This window comes from Terrapene carolina, unplaced genomic scaffold (assembly GCF_002925995.2).
Source record: "Terrapene carolina triunguis isolate 2854851 unplaced genomic scaffold, T_m_triunguis-2.0 Scaffold238, whole genome shotgun sequence".
Taxonomy (NCBI): Eukaryota; Metazoa; Chordata; order Testudines; family Emydidae; genus Terrapene; species Terrapene triunguis.
In genome coordinates this window covers 2,869,211-2,895,099 of record NW_020664589.1, presented here as the reverse complement: position 1 = coordinate 2,895,099, position 25,889 = coordinate 2,869,211, and the positions used below count along the sequence as shown (strand labels likewise).

General features: G+C 45.6%; 1 protein-coding gene across 2 annotated transcripts in view; it reads right to left on the bottom strand.

The window, feature by feature from the left end:
• The window catches only part of PAPPA (pappalysin 1), a 227,778-nt gene that overhangs the window by 48,313 nt on the left and 153,576 nt on the right, over window positions 1-25,889 (bottom strand). For both annotated transcript variants that reach the window (XM_024197842.2, XM_024197843.2), the window contains exons 14-15: window positions 15,500-15,668; window positions 3,407-3,590 (exon numbers count right to left, since the gene is read on the bottom strand). In XM_024197842.2, coding sequence (XP_024053610.1) covers window positions 3,407-3,590; window positions 15,500-15,668 — 353 coding nt within the window. The remainder of the gene's footprint in view (window positions 1-3,406; window positions 3,591-15,499; window positions 15,669-25,889) is intronic.

Sequence of the window (25,889 nt, the reverse complement as noted above, 5' to 3'; positions counted from 1 at the left end):
ATCCCATGTTAGTGCAAAATAATAATAAAAAGACATATTGATAAAAATAGGATGATTTATAACAACATGGGGAAACTCATGACTTTTGAGCAGGTTTATCTTTTACTATGGAAGCGTTGGTTGTGGCTACGTAGTTAAGGTTGAGCTGAGTTTTGCACTTAAAGCAGGAATTCAACAATTTTGTCATGAATGAAGAATTTGGTCTATCCTCCCACAAAATTAAGGGTATTTCATGCACCTCATCTGGAATGCAGAATTAGCAGTAACAGATGAGCTGACATCATACATACTAAAGAGCCTTGCATCTCTCGTGTACCTAAATATACAGTAACGTTAGGGATTAATTCAGTGTTGGTGGGTGACATGTCAACTCGCCTTCAAAGTTCTTTCAAGTTAGCAATGCCTTCCTGCTGTATTGACAGGAGCAGACCAGGCAGTGGTGAGAAGGGTAGAGATTGCAGTGGTGAGGACTCCAGAAGCAGCAGGAAGTTGGGATAGGCACTCATCAGGGAAAGGAAGGCAATAGCAGGAGGAAAGAATGGAGCAGAATGTGTTACTTTAGGGAGTAACATTTAGTAGACCCAGGCAGGGAAGGCAGAAGAGAAGGGGACAGGGTGGGATGTGCTGAGAGCTGGGAAGGAGGATGGTAGCAGGAGAGAAGAGGATCAGGAAAAGATCCCTCAGGGAATTGAGTATGCGCCAATGGGAGGTGGGAGGCTGAAGTCTTCCGTTGCCATTAAAAATAAAGGGAAGGAGCATAAAGGGGAGACTGGAATAGGAAACAGAGGAGACATGGGAAAGAAGAAGACAGAGCAAGGAAACATGCCCCATTTGGGCACTGACAACATTTCAGGGGGCAGATCCTCAGCTGTGCTTCAATCAGTGTGTCCAGTTAACTCTGGGATGTTCAAAAGCCCCAGGGACCATTATATTCAGTGCATCATCTTAGACCAGAGGTGGGCAAACTACGGCCCATGGACAACATCCGGCCCGCGGGACCGTCCTGCCCAGCCCCCGAGCTCCCGGCCCGGGAAGCTAGCCCCCGGCCCCTCCCCTGCTGTTCCTTCTCCCCCGCAGCCTCAGCTCACTCCGCCACCGGTGCAATGCTCTGGCAGTGGGGCTGTGAGCTCCTGGGGCAGCGCAGCTGCAGAGCCCGGCCTGACCCGGTCTCTGTGCTGCGTGATGGCAGCGGCTGTAGCGCCGCCAGCCACTGGTGCTCCAGGCAGCGCGGTAAGGGGGCAGGGAGCAGGGGGGGTTGGATAGAGGGCAAGGGAGTTCGGGGTGGTGGTCAGGGGTGGGGGTGTGGATAGGAGTCGGGGTAGGAACAGGGTTGAATGGGGGCAGGGGTCACGGGGGGGCAGTGAGGAAGGAGGGGGGGTTGGATGGGGCGGCGGGGGGCAGTCTGGGGCAGGGGTTCCGGGGGCAGTCAGGGGACAGGGAGAAGGGGTGGTTGGATGGGGCAGGGGTCCCCAGGGGGGCTGTCAGGAATGAGAGGAGGGGTTGGATGGGGGGACGGGGGTAGGGTGACCAGACAGCAAGTGTGAAACATCGGGACAGGGGGTGGGGGGGGTAATAGGAGCCTATATAAGGAAAAGACCCAAAAATCGGAACTGTCCCTATAAAATCGGGACATCTGGTCACCCTAGGCGGGGGTCCGGGGGCAGTCAGGGGACAGAGAGCAGGGGGGGGTGTGGATGCGGCAGGGGTCCCAGAGGGGCCGTCAGGAAACGGGCGGGGGGGGGTTGGATGGGGCAGGAGTCCCGGGGTGGGGCGGGAGATCGGAGCTGGGGGCTGAGCCACAACCCCCTCCCCCCTAACCGGCCCTCCATACAATTTAGGAAACCCGATGCAGTTCTCAGGCCAAAAAGTTTGCCTGCCCCGTCTTAGATTATGAGATGAACTGGGCCAAAATCATAAGCTCTGACCTCTCCAAAGTTCAGATGCAGTATTTTGATTGGGTTTCATCCAATGAAGTTCCTTGAAGTCTGAAGGGGTTTAGAGCTAGAATCCCCACTTGGGTCCACCCCTAATTACTGTGCTTGATGGGGGCAGGAAGGAAAAAGTAAAAGATGGAGCTGAGATCACATCTGGGACATCTGCTCCAGTGATCCATCTAGCAGCACCCCCCTCACAGGCGTGCGGACGCAAAGGCAGACCAAATGTTCCTCAGTGAACAAGAGAGACGAATCCTGAGATTCCCCAATGTTCTATATTGACACAGGGTCAAATCTTGAAAGCTTCTGAACATCAGCAGTTCCTACCAAAGTTGGAAGGAGTTACAAGTGCTCAGCACCTCTTCAGGATTCAGCCCCTGCAGAACATTCTGGGTAACTTAGAAGGCTTTTGGGGGGTGTTTTTGTTCCTTTCATTGTTTACGTCTAACAGTCTTGCCATCTGCTCTGAGGAATCTCCTCTCCTTCCTCATTCCAGACAAAGCCCTCTCTACAGCTTCTGGCGGCGTGGCATGTGTGAGCCTGATGAAAACTTTTGAGGATTTCTTTAGATGGCAGTAATAATAATCAATGCCCAGAGGTTTCCTTTTGTCAGGCTGGATTGTGATATTTACTCACAATGAGTACCACTTTGCTAGTCTACTAGGAGTCAACGGGACCACTTGTGGAATAAGGTGCTATTCGACATGAGGAAAGGTGTCAGAAACTGGCCCTTGATTTGGACTCTCCTCACGTAGCTCAGAATGAACTAACAAAGCGCTCCCAGCTACATAAGTCACAGCTCTCCCAAGAGATGATGAAGAGACTCATGCTGGTGCTGGAGCAAAATTTTCAAAAGTGCCCGAGTGACTTAGGAGCCTATGTCCCATTTTCAAAAGTGACACAGGAATTTAGGAGCTTGAGTCCCATTGAATTTCACTGAGATTTGGACTCCTAAGTTTCCATGTCATTTTAAAAAATGGGACTTAGGCTCCTAAGTAACTTAGGCATTTTGAAAATCCCACCCTATGTTTATAAACACCTTCCCCTGACTCTCCCCGCACACCCCAGGAAGAGATGTCAGCTTTACATTTCACTGATGGCATTAAACATCCTCTTCTCCCTCCCAGTGAGGGGAGCCAGCCTGAAGGAGTCACTGCTCTGATTCTATTTATTCCTATTACTTTTTAAAGTTTTGATTTCATGGAGGCAATTTTTGCTTTCATTATAGTTCCCAGCCCACAGTCATCAAGGGACAAGGTATTAAATAAACCCTCACAACATACAGGAAGAGGAGGGGAAATTAACTTCCAGCATCAATAAAACCTGGCGGGTAACTTTCTGCCCTCATTCTTTTTCATGCTTCAACCCCATGGAATAATAATAATAATAATAATAATAATAATAATAATGACTTGTCTGTGTCTGAACCTTGTCAGACTGAACCTTAACTTGCGGCAAAATGCCCTCCGTACCTTTCAGCAGGGCCGGAGGTCGGCAACTGAAGGAGCATTTCTTTCCAAAGGTGGTACCCTCGCTGCAGTTGAACGTGGCTGGGTAGACATGGTACTGGTCTGGAATGCCACAGTCCACCGGTTCACAGGCCACCTGTTTGTTCCATTTCCCGTCCGTGCAAGTCATGGTGAGGCTGGACTCCAGCTGAAAGAGACACATGGCCAAAGACATGACAGCCAGCAGGGGAAAGATCAAACCTAAAAATAACCAAATAAGCTCCCAGTACCCACTAAGAGCCACCCACAGCCTAACCACTGCTCATGTTTGCTATCCTATCAGGTCTCACAAGCTGATCATCAGCGCTTGGGTCGGAGGCTTCCAAAGAGCACTGAGATGTTAAGGAAATGGTGTCAGTGAGTCAGTAAGGGATATTTTTCCCTCTGAGTTAGCACCAAACCAGGGCCCCCGAAGTGCTGTGTTGCTGGTGATGAGACTTCGAAGGGAAGTCCTAATAACCTGTGGTTGTTATAGAACCTTTGGTGATTTTTCTGCTACTAGGATGTTAACCCTTGTATCCGGCTGAATGTGAACTGCAGTTATTCCTGTTTGCCAACTTCAACTCACTCTCCAGTTTCCATCGGATGTGAATCTCTTCTTCACTTCCACTCCTTAGGTGCGGCTGTATGTGCTGTGAAACAGCCGCTGTGCCTGACCCAGGACAAGGCTGCATATCAAGCTGTGAGGTGCTCTGGCACCCAAGGTCCAAGGTAAGGGAGGAATCCATTAGACTCATCCATTAGGGGGAGGAATAGCTCAGTGGTTTGAGCATTCGCCTGCTAAACCCAGGGTTATGAATTCAATCCTGGACGGGGCCACTTAGGGATCTGGGGCAAAATCAGTACTTGGTCCTGCTAGTGAAAGTAGGGGGCTGGACTCTATGACCTTTCAGGGTCCCTTCCAGTTCTATGAGATGGGTATATCTCCATATATTAGGTATTGCACTTTGTGTTCCATTTCCTGGAGATGCTCACAGTTACTCTAATAACACTGTCATCCATTAACTGTGGCTATTATTATTTACTTGTACTACGGCAGGGCCTAGAGACACCAAATGGAATCATGGCCCCACTGTGGTAGGCGCTGGACGTGCCCATAGTAAGAGACACGGCAATATTTTTATCCCCATAATGGGGGAACAGAGGCACTGGCAAAGTGTGTACAGAGACTCGGTGGCAAAGCTGGAAATTCAACTCAGATCTCCTGAATGCCACCTAGTGCCTGGGCCACAAGACCATCCTTTAGTGGCTTGCAGGAATGTCCCGCAGAGATGAATCAGATATCCAGAAACCCTAGATAGCAGAGAAGATAGAAAGTGAGGGAGCCATCCTTCCATTGCTAAAACTATGAATTTACTACAAAGTACAGACAGGTAGGGGTGAAGACAACAGAACAAATAACATAGCCTATATTTTATTTTTTTTTAAAAGCAACATGGTTAGAAACCAGTGAAGGCCAGTCCAAGAGTATGACTCCTTGCAGCAGAACATAGAGTGGGATGGAGAGGAGAAATAAGAGAGATGTGAGAGACTAAAAAGCAAGAGTTAGCTAGAGCAGGAAAGAAAAGATACCTGCACAAATCTGCCTGAACTGTAGCAGTCCTGTCCCTCCAGGGGATAGTTTTATTCAGGGCTGGCACAGTCACAGGAGAGTTGCAATGCCAAGCATTGATCTGGGTTTATAAAAGCAAGGGAAATTTTTCTAGCACACATCAAAGGGACCTGGAATTCCCTTTTGCCAAAACACCCTAATGGTTTCAACAGACGTTCGAACCTGTCTCCCTTTGATATATGGTTGTATTCAGAATGGAAAAAGCAGTCCCACAGACTGGAGACTTCCCAAGTGGGCACAAAACCCCTTTTCCAGGTCACCAAGTTTCTTTAAATAGGAAGCATTGTTGACCAAAACAAAACAAAACAAATTCCTATTGATCCAGAGCGTATCCACGGGGAGCCTAAGGCAAAGTAACATTATGGACATCACTTTCAGAGGATGTGTTTCCCAGGAACGTTATCCTAATTGCTTTCCAAATTGTCTGCACCATTTTTTAATTGCTTATAGACTACAGATAGAAAGTTACTTGGAGATGTCTGTACTACAGGAAAGTTGTTTTATGGTGTGAGACTCCATAGAAGAAAAGTGACGAGATGAATGTTCAGGTATGTAACATCCCCACGCACCCCTCTTGCCTGTTCTGGTCCAGTCCTTAGAGCAGAAGTAGAAATTGGGCATTTCTCAACCACTGAGATTTCCATTATTTTCACTGGACAACACATAGGTTAATGAAGGAGTTCAGGGCCTGATTCAGAGGCTGAGTAACTCCAGCTCCCATTCCATGTCTCAGTCAGAGTGAGTGTCCAGGGCTTCTGAAAATCAGGCCTGTCACCTCTAAAGACCAGGGAGACATCACATGCAGTCTTCTCTCCTTTCCCAATGCAGCAGGTGGTTTTACACTCCGGGCTGCATGGCTCCATGGTGAGCGGAAGCCACTGTTTTCCATAAGAAACATTATTATTATCTGCTAATTTCCATAGAACCTGTGGCCATGGCTGCTCGGCACGTCAATTTCAGAGATTAAAACCCAAAATAAAAGCTGTTAATCACATGCCTAATCAAATACCTGCCTCTTGCACTGTGCCCTGAAGGGCACTAGACTCAGGCTCTGATAGAAGGCCCAGGGAAGCGAATCCCAAAGGAGCTGCTGGGTATGGGGTGTTCTAATTTAGTAACCAACTCCAAGAACTTCCCAGTTGACCTTTGCTTCTGGGAGAGGATATAGTGGAAGAGACAGCCTCTCCAACAGAATCATAGACATGTAGCCCTGGAAAGGACCTCGAGAGGTCATCAAGTCCTGGCCCCGGTGCTGTGGCAGGACCAAGAAAGTCTAGACTGTCCCTGACAGGTGTTTTTCCAACCTGTTCTTAAAAACCTCCAATGAGGGGGATTCCGCAATCTCCCTGGGAAGCCTGTTCCACAGCTTAACTCCTCTTACAGTTAGAAAGTTTTTCCTAATATCTAACCTAAATCTCCCTTGCTGCAGATTAACCCCATTACTTCTTGTCCTAGTTTCAGTGAACACTGATCACTGTCCCCTTTATAACAGCCCTTAACATATTGGAAGAGTGTTATCAGGTCCCCGCTCGGCCTTCTTTTCTTAAGACTAAACATTCCCATTTCCCCCCCCGCTTTCCTCAGAGGTCACATGTTCTAAGCCTGTCATCATTTTTGTTGCTCTCCTCTGGACTCGCTCCAATTTATCCTCATCTTTCCTAAAGTGCGGCACCCCGAACTGGACACAGTTCTCAAGCTGAGGCCTCACTAGTGCCCAGTAGAGCAGGACAATTATGCAGTGTAGTTTATCCATGGTGCTCCTGAAAAGGATTAATGCGGCTCACAGGGGGTTAAATAACCCAACAAGCCCCACCTGAGGGAGAGTTAGGCTTGATAAGGATGGAGTCCATCTGAGCAGGGAGCAGGTGGGGCTCGTATAAAGCCAGGACGTAGGCAACAGACAGGGGGCTGTAGTGTGGAAGCCTGCAGTCACTCTCTGGACTGACAGAGGGAACGGAGGAGACAGAAGCCCTGGGATCCTGGCCCTGAAGGATGGGTTTACCCACAAGGGTGGTGGAGCAGAAAACTGATGGGGTGGAGTAGGAAAAGGCTCAGGGAAACAGCAGCAAGATTTGGGATGGTACAGACATTGGTCGGTGATTCAAGGATTCCTAAGCTGGAACCTGGAGTAGTGGGTGGGCCTGGGTTCTCTTACCAGCCACTGGGGAAGTTTTATTGCCTTGGATTGGAGGACTGCTGGGTAGGATATCTGATCACCCAGTCCAGTAAGGCCTGGTCTACACTACGACTTTAATTCGGATTTAGCTGCGTTAATCCGAATTAACCCTTCACCCGTCCACACTACAGAGCCAGTTAATTCGAATTAAAGGGCACTTAAAATCGATTTCTGTACTCCACCTCGACGAGCGGAGTAGCGCCTAAATCGATTTTGTTAATTCGAATTAGGGTTAGTGTGGCCGCACACCACCGAATTACTGTGTTTAAATTAATGGGGTAGTGTGGCCGCACACCACCGAATTAATGTGGTTAAAAACCGAATTAATGTGCTTAGTGTGGCCGCGCACAATCGAATTTATACAACCTGTTTCCCAAATTCGAATTATCTAAATTCGGATTAATCCCGTAGTGTAGACATACCCTAAGACTTTGACTCTCTGGAAGGGGAAAACACAGAGACCTGGCTGGAGGGCCTAGCCACGAAGAGGGAGTATCCTACCTCATAAAGAGGAAGCACTGCAACTCCTGGAACATGAAAAGAGCTGTAGCGTGAGCGAGACACAGAAGGGGGCATCAGATTGGGCAGAGCTATTCCCCAGATACAGCTGCAAGGAGGCACCCCAGTGATGAGTAGTGTAACCCATGACAATCCCCCAGAATATTAGCCTTTTTTTCACAACTGCATCACATGGTTGAGTCGTATTCCATTTGTGATACACTATAACCCCCAAAAAGAACAGGAGTACTTGTGGCACTTTAGAGACTAACAAATTTATTAGAGCATAAGCTTTCGTGGGCTACAACCCTTATGCTCTAATAAATTTGTTAGTCTCTAAGGTGCCACAAGTACTCCTGTTCTTTTTGCGGATACAGATTAACACGGCTGCTACTCTGAAAACTATAACCCCCAGATCCTTTTCAGCAATCTGACCACCTTCCCATTTATCCCCCATTTTGTAGTTGTGCATTTGATTTTTGGAAGTGTAGTACTTTGCGACTGTCTTTATTCAATTTCATCTTGTTGATTTCAGACCAACTCTCCAATTTGTCAAGGGTGTGCTGAATTCCAATCCTGTCCTCCAAGTGCTTGCAACCCCTCCCAGCTTGGTGTCATCCACAAATTTTAGAAGCATGCTCTCCACTCCATTATCCAAGTCATGAATAAAAATATTGAATAATACCAGACCCAGGACTGAATCCTCCAGGACTCCACTAGATACACCCTCCCAATTTGACAGTGAATCAGTTATAACTATTCTTGGAGTACAGTATATCAACCAATTGTGCACCCACCTCAGAGTAATTTAATCTACATCACATTTCCCTAGTTTGCTTATGAGAATGTCACGTGAGACTGTGTCAAAAGCCTTACTATAATCAAGGTATATCACGTCTATTGGTTCCCCACATCTACTAGGCCAGTAAAGCTATCAAAGAAGAGAATTAGGTTAGTTTGGCTTGATTTGTTCTTCAAATTTATTCTGGCTATTCCTTATAACCCTATTACTCTCTAAGTGCTTACAAACTGATTGTTTAGCAATTTCTTCCAGTATCTTTCCAGGTATTTAAGTTAGGCTGAATGGTCTGTAATTCCCCAGGTCCTCTTTGTTCCCCATTTGAAAGATAGATACTATGTATGTTTACCCTTTTCCAGCCCTCTGGGACCTCACTCATCCTCCAGAAGTTCTCAAAGATAATCACTAACAGTTCCGAGATTGCTTCCGCTAGTTCCTTAAGTATTATCTAAACATTCTTTAACCTGTTCTTTCCCTATTTTGGCTGGTGTTCCTTCCCCCTTGTTGTTAATATTAATTCTGCTGAGTATTTGGTCGCCATTATCATTTTTAGTGAAGACTGAAGCCAAATGGGCATTAAACACCTCAGCCTTCTTGATGTCATCTGTTATTATCGCTCTTCGCCGCTAAGCAGAGGATCTACACTTTCCTTTATCTTTCTCTTGGCTCCTAATGTATTTAAAGAATCTTTTCATTAACCAGGCCCCAGACCAGTCAGAGGGTTAAAAACATTTTCTGAACACCTTGAACTGCTCCCACAAACAGGGAAATAATAGAGAAACTCGAGCCCAGGTGTTATACATTTACGCAGGCCCACTCAAGAGGTAGTCAAGTGTGCACTGCACTAGCTAGCAATTCCTGAAGGGCTTCAGCAGTAGTAGTGTTGTATATCAGTCCAATAGTATAGGGGCAACCAACTGCAGCCTGTGGGAAATGGTAAGTGACTGGGTTATTGCCCTGTAGCTTAGAAGACACCACTTGTCAGCAGTGCACTTATTCTGCACGTATCGCTGCCTCTGTCCTGTATCCTGATATGGCATGATCATTCTCCGCTGTGTAACAGGAAAATTCAGTCTCTTGTTGCATTTGGCCCAAGGCTTCCCTCCAGTGGAACTTCCCCAGACCTGGAGGATCATCCTCTTCAGGATAAGAAGAACCACTAGAATACTTCAAACCCCTCAGCCAGTGCACAGCCTAATCAAAAGACTGTTCCATTGTAGAAAAATAACGTCTCAGAGTGTGCGATCATTGGCCTCTCAAGCAATATGTTCCCTAAATGGTATGGTGGGGGCTCTTGGTTTTCAAGGTCATTGATACTGCACTCTTTAAAGCATTCTGATCATCTACCATCGTCACTTTAATGAATACTGAAACGCACGTACCTTTGTGGCAGAACATTACAGTCATGGCTTTCAGGAAAGGAAAGTGAAAGCTAACTGACTCGTTTCAATGTGCAGGGGGAATTCAGATTGCCAGAGTTATAGTAAATGTATCCAGGGAGCCAGCATTTGCAGCCCTCTTTTTGCAAAATGTGCTAAAGGCTCTGTGAAGGCCACAGGTGGCCAGGACCTCATCCAAAAGATGGCAGATCCAGCGGCAGAGCATTCCTTAATTCCACAGTGGGTCATTAATCAGTGCTGCCTCCGAGGAAGCAGCACCACCCCCTGAATCATCAGCTGCATCATAGCCAGAAGCACCCATGCTTTGCCTTGCAGCTCTCCCATTAAAGTACTGACCTGGCACAAGCCTGCTTAGCTGGTGAGACCTGTCAAGGCCACAGCCCAAGGCAGCACCTGTGCAACACTTGGCTTTTGCCTGGGGTTTATTAGCTGGCACTTTGGGCACTTTGTGTTGCTCTGACTGGCATCCCCAGCACCTGCTTCCCTCACTCCTCTGCCTTCCAAAATGAGCCTTACGTAGGGAGAGACTGGAGAAAAAAAAGAAATACAGTCACCCAGTGTCTGGTGCAGATGAAAGGAACTAAAACTCAGCCAGTGTCATCAAAGTTGTTTCCTGGGACTTCTGACAGCTTGTGAGAAGCCACGTCCCCGTCCCTCTGCCCGAGATCTGACTGCTCCTTCTTCAAGAGCCGTTTCACGTGTGAAGTTTCCTCTGCTTAAAAATGAACAGCTGTGTGCTCTCCTCTAAGTACTCTTCCACTGCTGCCCACTTACTGTGCCGCTAATTGAACCCACATGAACTGTGCTTTCTTTGCCTGGCATGATTGATGATGCCTTTGCACAACACTAAGGAGCTGCTGGGTTTCAAGTAATACCTCGCAACCGCAGCAGCAGAATCCAGAAGGAGAGATGACAAGAAATAACCAAGCGACTGGGGCTTTTAGGGAAGGAAGGACAAAAAAAGGGATGGGGGAAGGGGGAGGAGGAGAAAGGTAATGAAAGAAGAAGAGAGGAGGGAGGAAAAGAAGAACAAGAGAGATGAAGATGGGAGGAAAAGAAAGGTGGGACAAAATGAAATATGGCTAGAGGAAGAAACGGATGTAATGGGTAATTTAAAACGGCCCTATGTGGGAAAAAGGGCATTGAGAATTTAGCCCCCATCAGCGCACAGAGCTTCGTTTGTCGTCGATATGGTTAAGTGAGGTTGAGAGGCAGTTACAGTAAATAGCCATGCCACTGCTCCACTTCTGTTTACTCCGGGGTTCTCAAATGGGATCGGGACCCCTCAGGGGGTCGCGAGGTCATTACATGGGGGGTCGTGAGCTATCAGCCTCCACCCCCAACCCCGCTTTGCCTCCAGCATTTATAACGGTGTTAAATATATTAAAAAGTCTTTTTCATTTATAAGGGGGGGGGGTCGCACTCAGAGGTTTGCTATGTGAAAAAGGTCACCAGGACAAAAGTTAGAGACCCACTGTGTTTACTGAACATGGCTTTGCTGTATTTGCCCTTAGATGCCCCCCTCCTCAATAGAGCACTTATTGAATGGAAAAGATTCAGAAAAGGGCAACAAAAATGATTAGGGGTATGGAACGGCTTCTGTATGAGGAGAGATTAATAAGACTGGGACTTTTCAGCTTGGAAAAGCGATGGCTAAGGGGAGATATGATTAAGGTCTATAAAATTATGACTGGTGTAGAGAAAGTAGATAAGGAAGTGTTGTTTACTCCTTCTCATAACACAAGAACTATGGGTCACCAAATGAAATGAATAGGCAGCAGGTTTAAAACAAACAAAAGGAAGTATTTCTTCACACAACGCACAGTCAACCTGTAGAACTCCTTGCCAGAGGATGTTGTGATGGCCAAGACCATAACAGAGTTCAAAAAGAACTAGATACGTTCATGGAGGATAGGTCCATCAATGGCTATTAGCCAGGATGGGCAGGAATGGTGTCCCTCGCCTCTCTTTGCCAAAAGCTGGGAATGAGCAACAGGGGATGGATCACTTGATGATTACCTGTTGTGTTCATTCCCTCTGGGGCACCTGGCACTGGCCACTGTCGGTAGACAGGATACTGGGCTAGATGGACCTTTGGTCTGACCCAGTAGGGCTGTTCTTATGTTCTTATCTTCATGTCCCAGGAATGGGTAAGGACCGGGACTCAACACAGACCCAAAGGCTGAACAGTTTTTAGCCACTGAGATGGAGATTTTCAAAAGTGTTTAAGGGATGATAGAGATTGACTTTCAATGGTACTTGTGCTCCTAAATCTTTTTTTTTTAAATCTGCCCTGGAATTCTCTCTGTTCAGTTCCTAAAAAAGCCTCACTCTGAAATGTCTATGAGAAATTCAGCTCTGGAGCTGAAATCAGGGTGTGATCATCAATCATTTTCATCAGCATGGCATTCCTCACTGTCCCTCCCACCAAGAAGGCTATAGATATTTACAACTCTCTTTCAGATGCCTGATTTCCTTCCCTAGCCAACATTATGGAATACCAACTTGTGCAAAACTGCTTTCCTTCTCCCTTTCTCCAGTTTCCTTCAGCTGAACACGAGGAGCATGTTTCCAGTTCTGCACAAAAACCACTGCAAATACAGAGATTCCATCCTAACCCAGGGCAAAAAAGTCCATTGGTTATTGATAGTCAACAATCCATACATCCCATTTTATTTCCAAACTACAGTCATCAGAAGAGAAACTGGAAGTTGGGAAGCAACTGAGGAAGGAAAAAAATAAATAAAAGGAATCTAAACCATGATAATTAAATTCCAGGATTTCTCAGAGATTTTATTTCTTGCGTGAAAATAACCCAAATTCCAGCCTGAAGCACCTGACTGCAATGAAATAAAGAACCCCTGTGCGGAGCATGGTGAGATCTCCTAAGCACGTGCATAACTTTAAGCATGTGCTTAAGTGCTTTGCCGAAGAGGGATGTGGACTTAAGCACATGCTTAACTCTGCTGAACTGGGGCCTCTACACTACAATGAATGCACAGAATATAACAAAGGCAGAGAACCTTTGGCCTAGGGTAGTGGGGGGGTTTTTTGGTTTTTTTTTTGCTCTTTGGGAGAGGATTGTTGAGAACAAAGTGTGGGGTGGATCAGGGTTCGGATAAGAGCATTGTGGCAGACAGTGAATCTCCTTGGCCAGTGGAATTAACATCTCAAGTTGTGTCATATGAATCAGATCAAGTGCTGAATGCTCGGGGGCGGGCGGGGCGGAAGCACACTTTGAAACCAGGGTTCTCTGATCAAAACCATACAGTAATAATTGGCTTCAATCTTCCCCATTAGGGACTTTACCCATTTAAGCGATATGGTGTTGGTGAAACAATTGTAGTTGTTTTATTTGGTTTGTGGATTCCTGTGTTCTCAATGTAAAGATCTAGTCCAACTATTTCCCTGGTCAGTCATTCAGGCTTGTTTGAGGCTTTGTTTTCTAGTCTGCAAAAATGCTCAGCTGGAGCTAGGGTTCTGGTGCTGATGCCAATTAAGATGGAAGAGGCCCAGCTCATGGGGTCCTGTATTTGTTTTGTAATTGAGTTGAAAGGGCTGACTCATTCCCCTCCACTTTGTCTCCCCCTCGTTGATCTTATGAAGAGCACAGTATTTTACAAACACAGACAAGCGGCTGAGTGTGGCTGTTTTCCTTTATATCCCCCGCAACACACACTTGCTGCCCCTACCACAGAAAAAAGTGCCCATGTGGAACACCTTAACTAAAGCACTGTTGGTCTTGCAGGCAGGACCCAACTGGTTTTACGTGAACAGGTCTAAAAAGAGGGAACCAGTGTATGGGGAGGGGGGGAGGGGGGAAGAGGAAAACTCCAAAGCTTTGCCCCCAAACTTAACATGAATCCAGGGACGTTCTGAATGTGGGAGTCATGGGACAACTCCCCCGCCCCCACATTCACTCTCTCCCCCCAAACTTCAGGGAAAGCTGGAGTGATTTTCACAGCTCTGATGAAGTTCAGTCCCCTCTCCGGGCACTGACAAAGCATCCCTGCCTGGGGATGACTTATGCCTGGCGCTCACAAAAATCCTTCTCAAGAGCAAATAGTTTGGCTTTGGAATGCACCAGATTGTAGCAAGTGTCAGGTATTTGGGGGTGGGAAAAAGGATTCCAAGGAGGGTTCTCCAGGGTTTCTGCTAAAAGGTATTCACACACACGCCACGCTTCCTGTGACACACATGAACACTCTGCCATGCTATCAACACACACCATCGATTTTCCAGGAACAAAGTATAAATATTTCTAGCACAAAATGAATGTAAACTTTCCTAAATGGTGTTGCCTCCCCTTGTTGGTTTTGTTTAAACAGGAAAACAAACGAACAGTTTCCCCCGTCCCTTGCCCTCTCTGCCAACACATGCACTTGTGGGACTGGAGGCTTATCACAGTCTGAACCACTTTTTTTGTTTTTTTAATCTGAAAAACCTGGATCCATTTTCCCCCTTGTAGTTCATGTTTGTGCATCTCTGCACTGTCAGGTTCTGGCTGGAAGCAAACGGAATGAAATGCTGCAAAAAAGAGGCGCGGCCTGTGACATTATCAGGCCAAGACAAAGGAGAAAACACCAGAAATCTCACCAGAAAGCTCGTGCTTGTGAGATTCACAGTTCAGTTTTGCAGACCTAATAAGATCAGATAAGGCCAGAATAACCATCTAAACGTTTGGGTTTTTATCCACATTTCAGAAACATTTGAGGTTCACCCATCATTAGAACATGTTTCTATAGAGTAAAATTGCCTCTTTCTCAAACAAGAAGACATATAGAAGCTATAGATCTAGCTAATCTTGCTATAGCTGTTTGGCTGTTGGGAAGGAGTGTCATCTACTAGCTCAAGCATAGATCTGCGGATGAGGATACCTGGATTCTATTTTCAGCCCTGACAATGACTACCTGTGTGATTCTGTGTGAGCCATTTGGCCTTTCTATGCCTCAATTTCTCCAACTGCAAAGGAAGGTAGTAATACTCACCCACTCTCTCTTGCATTTTATGAGGGGCAACTAAATGTTTTGTAAGGTGGTTGGAAATACTTTCATGAAAGGCTTTCTACAATAAGACCCAACTTTTTATCATCTGTGTGATGATGGAGGAACCTCCAAAGCTTTGGAGTTTCTATAGGATGACCAGACAGCAAGTGTGAAAAATCGGGACGGGGTGGGGGGTAATAGGTGCCTATATAAGAAAAAGACCCAAAAATCGGGACTGTCCCTATAAAATCAGGACATCCACTCACCCTAAGTTTCTATTCTGATAAAGAACCTCCTGTGAACCTATTCCAACTTTCTGGGTCTGTAAAAGTGACCTGGAAATGGCGTGAATACAGGATTTCTTGTGACACTCCTGGTATGTCCTACTCCTGGATCAGACCAGGAATTGTACCATGAGAATGGGCTTTCTTATGGTGTTCCAGTATTTCTGCTGCTGAGCCTAGAAGGGACTAGGAAGTGCAGAGGCATGTTTGAAAACAATTTTGAAATGTAGATGAAAGTGGGGGTCAGTTCCTATTTTATCCAGACATTTACCCATCTCTCCTTTCGGAGACCCCCCAACACACCTGGCTCTTGATGAGGTCATCATCTCGTTGTACTTGCAGAATGTAGCCCATCTTGCAACTCACACTGCACTGGGCACCGTTGTAGAGCTCCCCACTGGTGCAGTTCAGCACAGCATTCTCAATCTGCAGCTCTTGACAGTCTGTGGCTTCACAGGAGTAGTGGACACAGCTAGTAAGGAAACAAGAAATGGCCCCTTTAGTTCATTTTTGCAGGACAGTGGTAGACTGACAAATGCTTCATTGGCAGGGCAGCACGTACAAGTCACACAGCTTGAATACTGAACTCGTTTTGCAAAAATCATCCGGGAACAGTAGGCACCATTGTCACACTTCCTGCTGAATGAGTGCGTGCTGGCAATGACACCTGCAGCACATTATAGATCTTGTGCATGTGAACGTAATGCTGGTGCAAGGGGCCAGGTTGTCAATGCTTGAGAATGACATTTGGTTTTTGTACAGGATACACAGAATACGAACAGCATCTCAGGCTTCCCTTCAGCACTCCACCAAATCTTACCATAGAAGAACCATCTTCAAGGTTTAGGGAGGTTGTTCGGGCTCCGGGCACCACCCAATCTTTGGTCTCTGCTACAATTACAAGTGTCAGCTCATACCAATAATGCCGGTGTTTTTGTGATGCTGACACCTGTTTTGGGGGGAACTGTATTGAGACTAACACACTCAGGTCACAAAGAACACAACTCCAGGTATGTCGCTAGCGATAAGCTCTTATCAGTTAGAACAAGCTCAGTTCTATGCTGTCTTTTCAGATCACTTCACTTGCTGCCTTCCTGTCCACAAAGCGTTTGAACAGATGGAACCTGTCTGTTTCCTCCCAGGAAGTGATATTAATATTTAAAACAATTTGCAAAATAATGATTGCTTTTAAACGACACATAGAAGATTGTGTGCAGCAAAGTCTTTCCGTCTATGATAACCCAGACATAACAACTACTGAAAACTTATCCAGCTCAGGAACCTGAGCATTTACCCAGTGGTTCTCAGCCTATTTACTATTACATATGCAGCTGTCTCTGTGTTATGTGGGTCGCATCCACACAATAGATATACTACCTGTATGGCCCTGAGGATGTCACACGGGCTGCAGCTGGGGACTGATTGGGCTGCAAGCTGCCAGCAGGTTGAGAAACAATGATTTACATGATACTTTTATGTGGCCAAAGCATTGTATGGACACTAAGTCTGGGGTTCTCGGCCTTTTTCTTTCTGCGCCCCCCCCCAGCGTACTATAAAAACTCCACGGCCCGCGTGTGCCACAGTAACTGGTTTTCTGCGCATAAAAGGGGGTAGCAACCAGGGCAACTGCCTGGGGCCCCATGCCTGGGAAGCTACATTGCTCAGGCTTCGGCTTCAGCCCCAGGTGACGTGGCTCAGGGCCCTGGGCTTCAGTCCCATGCGGTGGGGGTTCAGCTTTCTACTCTGGGCCCCAGTGAGTCTAATGCTGGCCCTGCTTGGCGGCCCCCCCTGAAACTTGCTCGTGGCCCCCAGGGGCCCCAACCCCTGGTTGAGAACCACTCCATTAAGTAACTACCTCATGCTATCCTTGTGAGGAAGCTGGGTCAGGGCAATTAATTCCATTTTAGAGTTGGGGAAGGAGATACAGAAAGGGGAAATGACTTGCCCAAAGCCACTCAGTGAGTCAGAGGTGGAGCCAGGTTTACAACGTGGGACATACTGAGTCGCAGATCAGACTTGGACACAGTATTCTGTCCCTGTAGCAAATCATTTCTCTTCCAACTAGGAAATCACCCCGCGTGGGAAGTAACCTACTCTTGGAATTCAACCATTCCTTGCCTCTGGGAAGCCCTTCAGTGAAATGAGTTGGGCTGCTTATATCCTCTGCATTCAGACAGACTCAATGGGCCCAATTCCCATCCCTTTCTTCTAGGTTGATGCTGCCCAGCCTGAGTAAGGTGGCAGCATCTGAAAGATGCCTCCACGATTCCCACTTAGGACCAAACTCACAACGAATAGTATTATACTCCATAAGCAGTCCAACTGAAATCTCTGCTACTGAGAGTCTTTTAGAAGCATTCCCTCAACTAGTCCTAGATGCAGCCACCCTTACTTAAAATTGAGCAGCATCTTACTTTGCAAGTAGTCTTGCTGACATGAGTGGAACTAATTACTGAAGAAGGTCCCACTTAACATTCATAAGGTCTGTCGAATCTGGCCACTAAAAGGGAATGGATATTGAATATGATGTCTTGCCCAATCCTCACTACACATTCCAACTACACCTGTGCATTGAGGCTAAGTGTTATTTTGTTTTCCTCCATTTTTGGACAGTGATATTTTGTGTGTGAATTTCTTCTGCCTTGGTGCTTCACTGAGAAGTAAGTTGTGTTGTTGAGGAACAAAGTGAACATCATTGATAATTCAACATATTGAATAAGGAGAAATCTGTTCTCAAAAATACATGTTGTGAACCTTGTAAATCTTGCAGGAAGAATTAAATCCTTTTGCACAAAAGTCAGAGAAAAATAAATAAAATAATAGACCCTTTTCAGTAAATATCTGATGTACACCAATGTACAGCACATTGATGCTACCCTGAATTCAAGCCTTGAAGGATATCATAGGAAGAAACAAACCTGAGAAAAATTTGGGCCAAATTCTGTTGTCCTTACACCAGTACAAATCTGGAGTAACTCCACTGAAGTCAACAGAGCTAGCCTTGATTTACATTGGTGAATGTGAGAACAAGAATCTGGCCCCCACATGACCATTGATAGCATACAGAACTGAAACGCCAGAGGCAAAAGCATTAAGTAACACTTCTTGTGATGTTCCTCGTTCTGCTTACAAGTCCCCTTATAGTCTTAGCAAATGGCTGGGGAACATTTTTAGCAATCCCTTGAACAGGGCCGGCTCCAGCATTTCTGCCGCCCCAAACAAACAAACAAACAAACAAACAAAGCCGCGATCGGCGGCGGCCGTTCAGCGGCAGGTCCTTCGCTCCTAGAGGGAGTGAGAGACCTGCCGCCCCCGAATTGCCGCACATGCCGCCCCTCTCCCTTGGCCGCCCCAAGCACCTGCTTGTTAAGCTGGTGCCTGGAGCCGGCCCTGCCCTTGAGGCTCCAGATTATGCTTTGGTTAGCAGGCTCATTCAAGCAGCTCTCTTGGCATGTAACTCTATAAGAATGACTTCATAAAAAGAAAACAATGCGACCATTCACTTTTTGTAAAACAACAACTACCACTACCAAAGGTTTCCAATTTAAATACTTTTGGTTCTCTTGCTGCTAGTTCCAGTTTGGTATCAGCTACTGTCAGCTGTAAATCCCAATTAATTTTGGAGTCATCATCCTGACCCGAGTGCTGCAAGTGCAGAGTTAATAAGCTAAACAAATATCAACAAGACAAACATCCAGACAGAACCCATCATGCCCTTAAGCACAAAATGGTGGGCTGCACCGTTCCTTTCTCAGGTACTACCATGTAGGAATGGGAAAACATGACATGTTCAAGAAACCATACATTCCTAAGGAGCGAAACTGTGAAAAATCTTACCTTAATCCACCTTCTTAAATGTGGACAATAGTTTTTCAATTAATGACTTAATGAAACTTTGCACTGTTCATCTGAGGATCGCTAAGCAGATTTCAAAGAAGGGTATGTTACAGACAGGGAAGCCAAGGTACAGAGAAGGTATGACTCAATATTTGCAAAAGTGGTCTCTACATTTGGGTGCCCAACTTGAGACAGCTTCAGTGTGATTTTCAGAGATGCCCCGCACCTGCAGCACCAGCTGGAGTCAAAAGCAGCTGCAGGGGCAATAAACTCCCAAACTCACGCCCTGTGCATTTAAAGCTGTGCACCTAAAAATCAGGGCACCGAAAATTAGAGACCACTTGGTTTTGATCTTCCTAGAATATCAGGGTTGGACGGGACCTCAGGAGTCATCTAGTCCAACCCCCTGCTCAAAGCAGGCTTGACAAAGCCCTGGCTGGGATGATTTAGTTGGGAATTGGTCCTGCTTTGAGCAGGGGGTTGGACTAGATGACCTCCTGAGGTCCCTTCCAATCCTGATATTCTATGATTCTATGAAAGCAGGACCAATCTGCAACTAAATCATCCCAGCCAGGGCTTTGTCAAGCCTAACCTTAAAAGCCTCTAAGGAAGGAGATTCCACCACCTCCCTAGGTAACCCATTCCAGTGCTTCACCACCCTCCTAGTGAAATAGTGTTTCCTAATATCCAGCCTAAACTATTCTTCACTATTAACATTTTGCATAACTTAATTCCTGCTGACTCATTTCTCTGAAGATACCACTGGTTTGGAAACATAAGGACGATTGTATTACTATCTGCATCTTTTCAAGTACCTTGTCTCCAAAGCTCTCTAACCTCTGACACTCAAATCTGGGATGTTGGCTTTTTACATTAATGGACAAATTGGGAAAACTTGGAAAAGTATGCGGGGAAGGGGAACTATGCACTCCTCCAAACTCAGCCACATCTTTTGCAGACTAGAGAATTTGAGAAATACGAGATTGTGAGTTTTATAAGATTTCTAGTGTCTTTTGGTTTCAGCCATATTGGAACTAATATTGCACCAACAGCCTGTCTCACAGTGTGGCATCACCAATTGAAACCAGGAGGAGAAGAGACACATGACTTTGTTAAAATATATATTTAACCAAAGTATTTTGAGCTTCACAGAAAATGTGAGTTAAGTTCATATCTGTGCTGAAGTTCTGAGTTAATTTTTATTTTATTTTTTATCTTCTTTATTTTATATGAACCATTTTGCCCATCTCTAATCTAGATATGCTCAAAACTTTAGCTCCAATTCCCCTCTGCTAATATTGGCCCTGATTCAGCAGGGCACTTAAACATGACCTTATCTTCAAGCATATGCTTAAGTCCCACTGGAAGTATATGACATCAATGGGACTTAAGCATGTAGTTAAGTGATCTGCTGAATTGGGGCCCCGGTAACACAATCTGGAAACATCTGTATTGTAATGTGTTTGTACAAAATTATGACAATTAAGAGGAACTCTTCCTTCCTTACATAAAAACAAAACAACACCTCCTGCTTTGTAAAGCATACAGCAGCCAAATATCTTTTCCTAACCCTGAGGTCAAACACTTTTTTTTCCAAGAACTCATCCTAACACTGTGCACCCTCATTATTTAAGTAATTTCCTTAGTGATCTCTCTGCCAAATATACTTGTATAGGCAAGCACAAAGACACACAAATACACCCTGGCATACAATAGAGGGCCAATTCTGACCTCATTTTACATAGATGTGACTACCTGTGTAGTTGAGGATAGATTTGGGTCTTAGATCTTAAACATTTCTGTCTACGCTGATTCTATAACAGTGCACATAATACCACACACACACCCCCTCTACCCATGTTTCGAATGTTCTCATCATCACCAGGTCTCACTGAGGTGGACACAAGAAAGCAGAGATGGACATTTCTTCTGGTCTGCCTGGAGGGCACTTGTCAACCGAGAAAAAGCAGACTCTCTCTCTTTACTCAAAACAAAGTAGGTTTCGGTGAATGCTTTAGAAAAGCAGATGCATGAGGCTGCTTCCAGTTACACTGCTGGTTGCAGTTATACAGTTCAACCAAAGAAAGATTTGAAAATCTTGTTGTCTTTTTAGTTTCTTTTCTCCAGCTTTTTGCTAACATCTTGTCACTTTCTTTGTTCTGAAGCAGAAGTCCTGAATATGTATAAGGCAAATATCAGAATTCATTGGACAGAGGGGATTGGATGGGTCTGGGGATTTGGAATGGGGTTCAGAGCCTTTCATTTTAGGTTCTCTGCTTCAAATCCTATCCATGATAGTGATCAGAAATAGTTACCAGCTGTTGAGTATTCATTCAATGACTTGGGTGAAACTGAACTCAGCCCAGTTCCCAGAGGGACATCAGTGGGAATTGTGTGTATATATTGATAGGAGTGGAATGCAGAAACAACAAAGGTAGGGGGGTGGGTGAGGGCTCTGTGTGTGTGATAAATATCTGAACACTTCAGAGCTTTCTAAAAAGTTTGGCTCTAAAAGTGAGTGAACTGAAAGGAAGGAGAGGCATAGCCTACTGTTTAGAGCCACTGGCTGGTTATCCAGACTCCTAGGTTCCATTCCCCACTTTGGAAGGGGAGTGGTTCACAGTGGTTAGAGCAGGGTGGGGCAGGTGTCAGGACCCCTGGGTTCCATTACCAGGTCTCTGTGAAAGTTTTTCCACCTGGTTCTCCTGCTCTGTGACATATCATCTCCAGTGAGACTTCTGCTGAAATGAAGACCTCAAAATGCTCAAGCTTCCAAAACACCTCTAAGCCCTCACGGCAGCTAAGCAGTGTTTGGGAGGTGTGCGTTAACAACTGAATGCCTTGCAGTTCCTCCCTGTGAAAATGTGTTGAAGAGAAAAAAAAATGCACCACATTCTAGCTTAATAAAAGCCAAATGATGCTGTTTGCCAATTACCAAAACAGGGCGAAGGTTAAAACCCCATTGAATTATAACACAAGTCACAGGCCAAGACTTCTATGATTAACAGCTCTCTGAGAAATTCAGTAATTTCACCAGAAGCAGGTTGACTGCAATTCCGTAGAATGACAGAAAGCAGAGGAGGTGGAGACTTTAGCAGAATGAGTTAAGAAAAGGAGCATTAAAAAACAAGTCTGAGATCAGGGGAAGAGGGGGTTCTTTTTTGTTTTCTCTTTAAGAAAATAACAGGAGGGACTACAAAAAGGTACTCAGTTTTTTTTTATGCTTTTGCAGATGATTGTCTCCTTAGTAATTTCTTCTTGGAGAAAGAGAGAGCAGGAGAGACTTGAGCGAACGCTTGAAAGGAGAGAGAGGCCACCTTTCTGAGAGGGTTGTGTTGGCCCACCGAAGAGAGAATTCTCAGATGGAAGGCATTTTTTTTAGGGCAGGGGTGAGGGGAGGGGATTGTATGTTGTTGAGGAATGGTTTATGCTGGCTCAGGTATGCCAGGTCATGCACTTCTGTGGAAGGAGCTGAGGGTGCATGGTTTCCAAACCATGTTTAAACAAACTGTGGGTCTGTTATTCAGATCCCGATTCTTGCACTCAGGGAGCGGAGAAGCAGTTTGGAGATGCTGATTTGATTTTAGTTTATTTTGCCTACAGCACTGTCAAATGACATAAAGAATTGTTAAGCGTGTATATGTGTATACAGGCACAGATTTATATGTATGTGTGTATCGTTACATAGACATAACTCAAAGGGGTAAAAAACACAGCCCACCCTGGATAAGCTGGTTCTTGGCTGCTACGGTGAGGTTGATAGTAATAAAACAAGGTTCAATGAAACTGGGAAAAGCAAATGTACTTTCTTCAAACTATAAAATACACACAGTGGTGACATAGTTATATAACAAGAAAACATGCAGTACCTGTACCAGAGAACCACATAAAACAAGATATTGTTGGCCTTCCCACAAAGGGGAAACTTATCTTCATTATAAACAAGGAATCAGTGGAGAACTGCAAAGCTGAAAGGCTGTTGGGAAACCAGGAATTCTAGCAGTTGGACCAAGGTGTCTGCCTAAGCTGTGAAGTTGCAGTTTCCATTAGAGTAACAAATCCATGACAAAGTGAAGGAAATTCCCGGCTCTTCTTGTGAACAAGGCATACAGAGGTTGCCATGAAAATGTCAGCACTTAAGAACAGTGGGCAAGCAAGACATCACATTGATTCCCTGCACCATGAAAAGGAAATAACCACAGTATCTCAAACCCAGGCCTGGCAACCACTGATTTTTCCTAGTAATCACCGTACATACATCTTCATGGAATTACAGTGTCTATCGGGTGGACACAGAAACAAATTCTTATATGGGCCTGTTTTCGATCTCTCTTGCACTAGTGCAAATAAGGAGTAATGTCACTGAAATCAGTGGAGCGGTACAAGCGTAGGACCAGTCTGAGAGGAGAATCAGGCCCATGACATCGGCTCTGAGGGTGTCATGTGACAACCGTAGGTGTCATTTTGACAGCATGTCACCAGCGGTGGTGTGTACCGCTGCTGAAAAGTCCCACTGTCAGCTGCACTGGAAAAAGAAAATCAGTGGAAAAATAAGGAATGCAATTTTATAAACACTCCATAAATGCCTTATAAATTAAGGTTGGATTTTCCAAAGTGCCTATGGACATTAGGAGCAGAAATCCTAATGAATTTCAATGGAACTTGCGCTCCTAACCTCCTTAGGCTCTTAAAATACCACTCAAAATATATACTTTTAAAAGGGAGAGGGAATGCATCTGTTATTCTCAGTCATTGGGGTGACCAACTCGTGGCAAATGGGAAAGATGTATTCACCCCCAAAATAAAAGTTGTGTGAACCTCTAAATCAGGGGTGGCCAACCTGTGGCTCCGGAGCCACATATGGCTCTTCAGAAGTTAAGATGCGGCTCCTTGTACAGGCACCGACTCCAGGGCTGGAGCTACTGGTGCCAACTTTCCAATGTGCCGGGGGTGCTCACTGCTCAAACCCTGGCTCTGCCACAGGCCCTGCCCCCAGTCCCCCCCTTCCCACCCTCTCCCCTGAGCCTGCAGTGCCCTCGCTCCGCCCCCTTCCCCTCCCCCCAGAGCCTCCTGCACGCCACGGAACAGCTGATCGGGAGGTGCGGGGAGGGAGGGGGAGGCACTGATCAGAGGGGCTGCCGGTGGGTGGGAGGCGCTGGGAGTGAGGGGAGGAGCTGATGGGGGGCTGCTGATGTATTACTGTGGCTCTTTGGCAATGTACATTGGTAAATTCTGGCTCCTTCTCAGGCTCAGGTTGGCCACCCCTGCTCTAAAAGGAGGCATATTCCTCTTCTCTCCCACCTCCATATTCAAACTCTCTCACCCAAGCTTATAAGCATCTGTATATCTGAGGGTACAATTCTCCGCAACCAAAATAATTCTCCTTGAGGGGAGGGGAAGAACCTTTCTTGCAGACTGAAGCCAAAACAAGAGGCAAAAATATCCATGTTTATCTGAGGAAAATGAAGGAGGAAAATCTTATATTGGGGAAGCAAAGTTACATCATCAAATGAGACCTGAGCCAATGGGAAAGAGGGGTAGAGAGACAGTTCCTGGAGAGAGAGAAAGTGCATGTTTGTATGAGGTCAGCTGGATTCTACCATGGAGGACAGCCCAAATGGGAAATACATCAAGAAGAGCTTGGCAGGCTCTGCAGAAGGGAACAGGAAACTTACATGCAGGTTCTGATCTGGTTAAGATTTAATTTAAAAGAAACCCTCTTTCTAAGTTCATCTTGGATTAGGTAAATAAATGAAGCAAGAAGATAGCAGCGAACTCCCAGAGGTCTGGGCAGTTGCTCATTTCTTGGCCTCTTTGATGCCTGTCTTAACACTCCTTTCCCCATAACATTCAATCATTCAAACTCTTTTATGGAGGGGACGGGCGGAATATGGTCACCATGCCGTGATTTGCATTCCCACCATGAGGGCCTGATTGAAGGGACTGAAAAGGCTCCTGTTAATTTCAATCCTTCTTTCAGAAAGTCTCTAAACTCCTTACTTGACATTGGAAGCTTTATTCATAATCCAGCACTTAGCCATAACCCGGATGTCTCTGAGTTTTATTATTTTGAATAGGTGAGACTCTTACTTTGAAAGTTTGGGATCCAATGGGCTGCGGCTTAAAGGGGGTCAGCCATGTGTCATTAAAAACATGGAGAGAAGACAGAGTGGGCAATTGTTATTATTGTTAGAGAAATGTTTCGAAAGGTTAGTTTGCTCTGTTGCAGCTGAAGTCTTGCCTAAGGGGATTTTTTTTTTTTTTTTAGATCAAGGAAATATCGTTTCTAAACACACAGCACTTCTAATTTCACAATAAATGGTTCAATTTCTCTTGAAAAATAGCAAGAGAGAGAAATGGGGCACTGTTTCTGAATCCTCTCAAACTCCACGTTGCTCCTAGCTACCTCCTTCCAATGGGTCAGTTTCTCTCTCTCTCTCTTTACCTCCTGCATTGGGAGTTGGCCAGACTTCCAAACTAGACCTCTCATCTGAAACTTGATCTTGCTGTGTTTGGGCCTCTGAATTTATACAGCTTATTGCACAGAATGATTGAATCTAGGTCAGAACACACTGACTGAATTGATTTAGCGATAGATATACTTCCCCCCCTGCTTCTCGGAATAAAAAGTGAGGTCCTGACAAACCAGCCAGGAGTGCTATTGAAAACCAGAGAGTACTGCTAGGATCCTAAGAGGCAGAGCACGGGCTTGTGAGGGAATGCAACTTGCTTGTTTTATTATTACTGCTGCTACAGTTTGACTATTACTTGCAGCTTTGAGCGTAGCGAGGGGAAAAACATGTCTTTTATGTTTTTTTTGCTAAGTTCTCCCCACGCGTCCTTTCAGTGCCTTGCT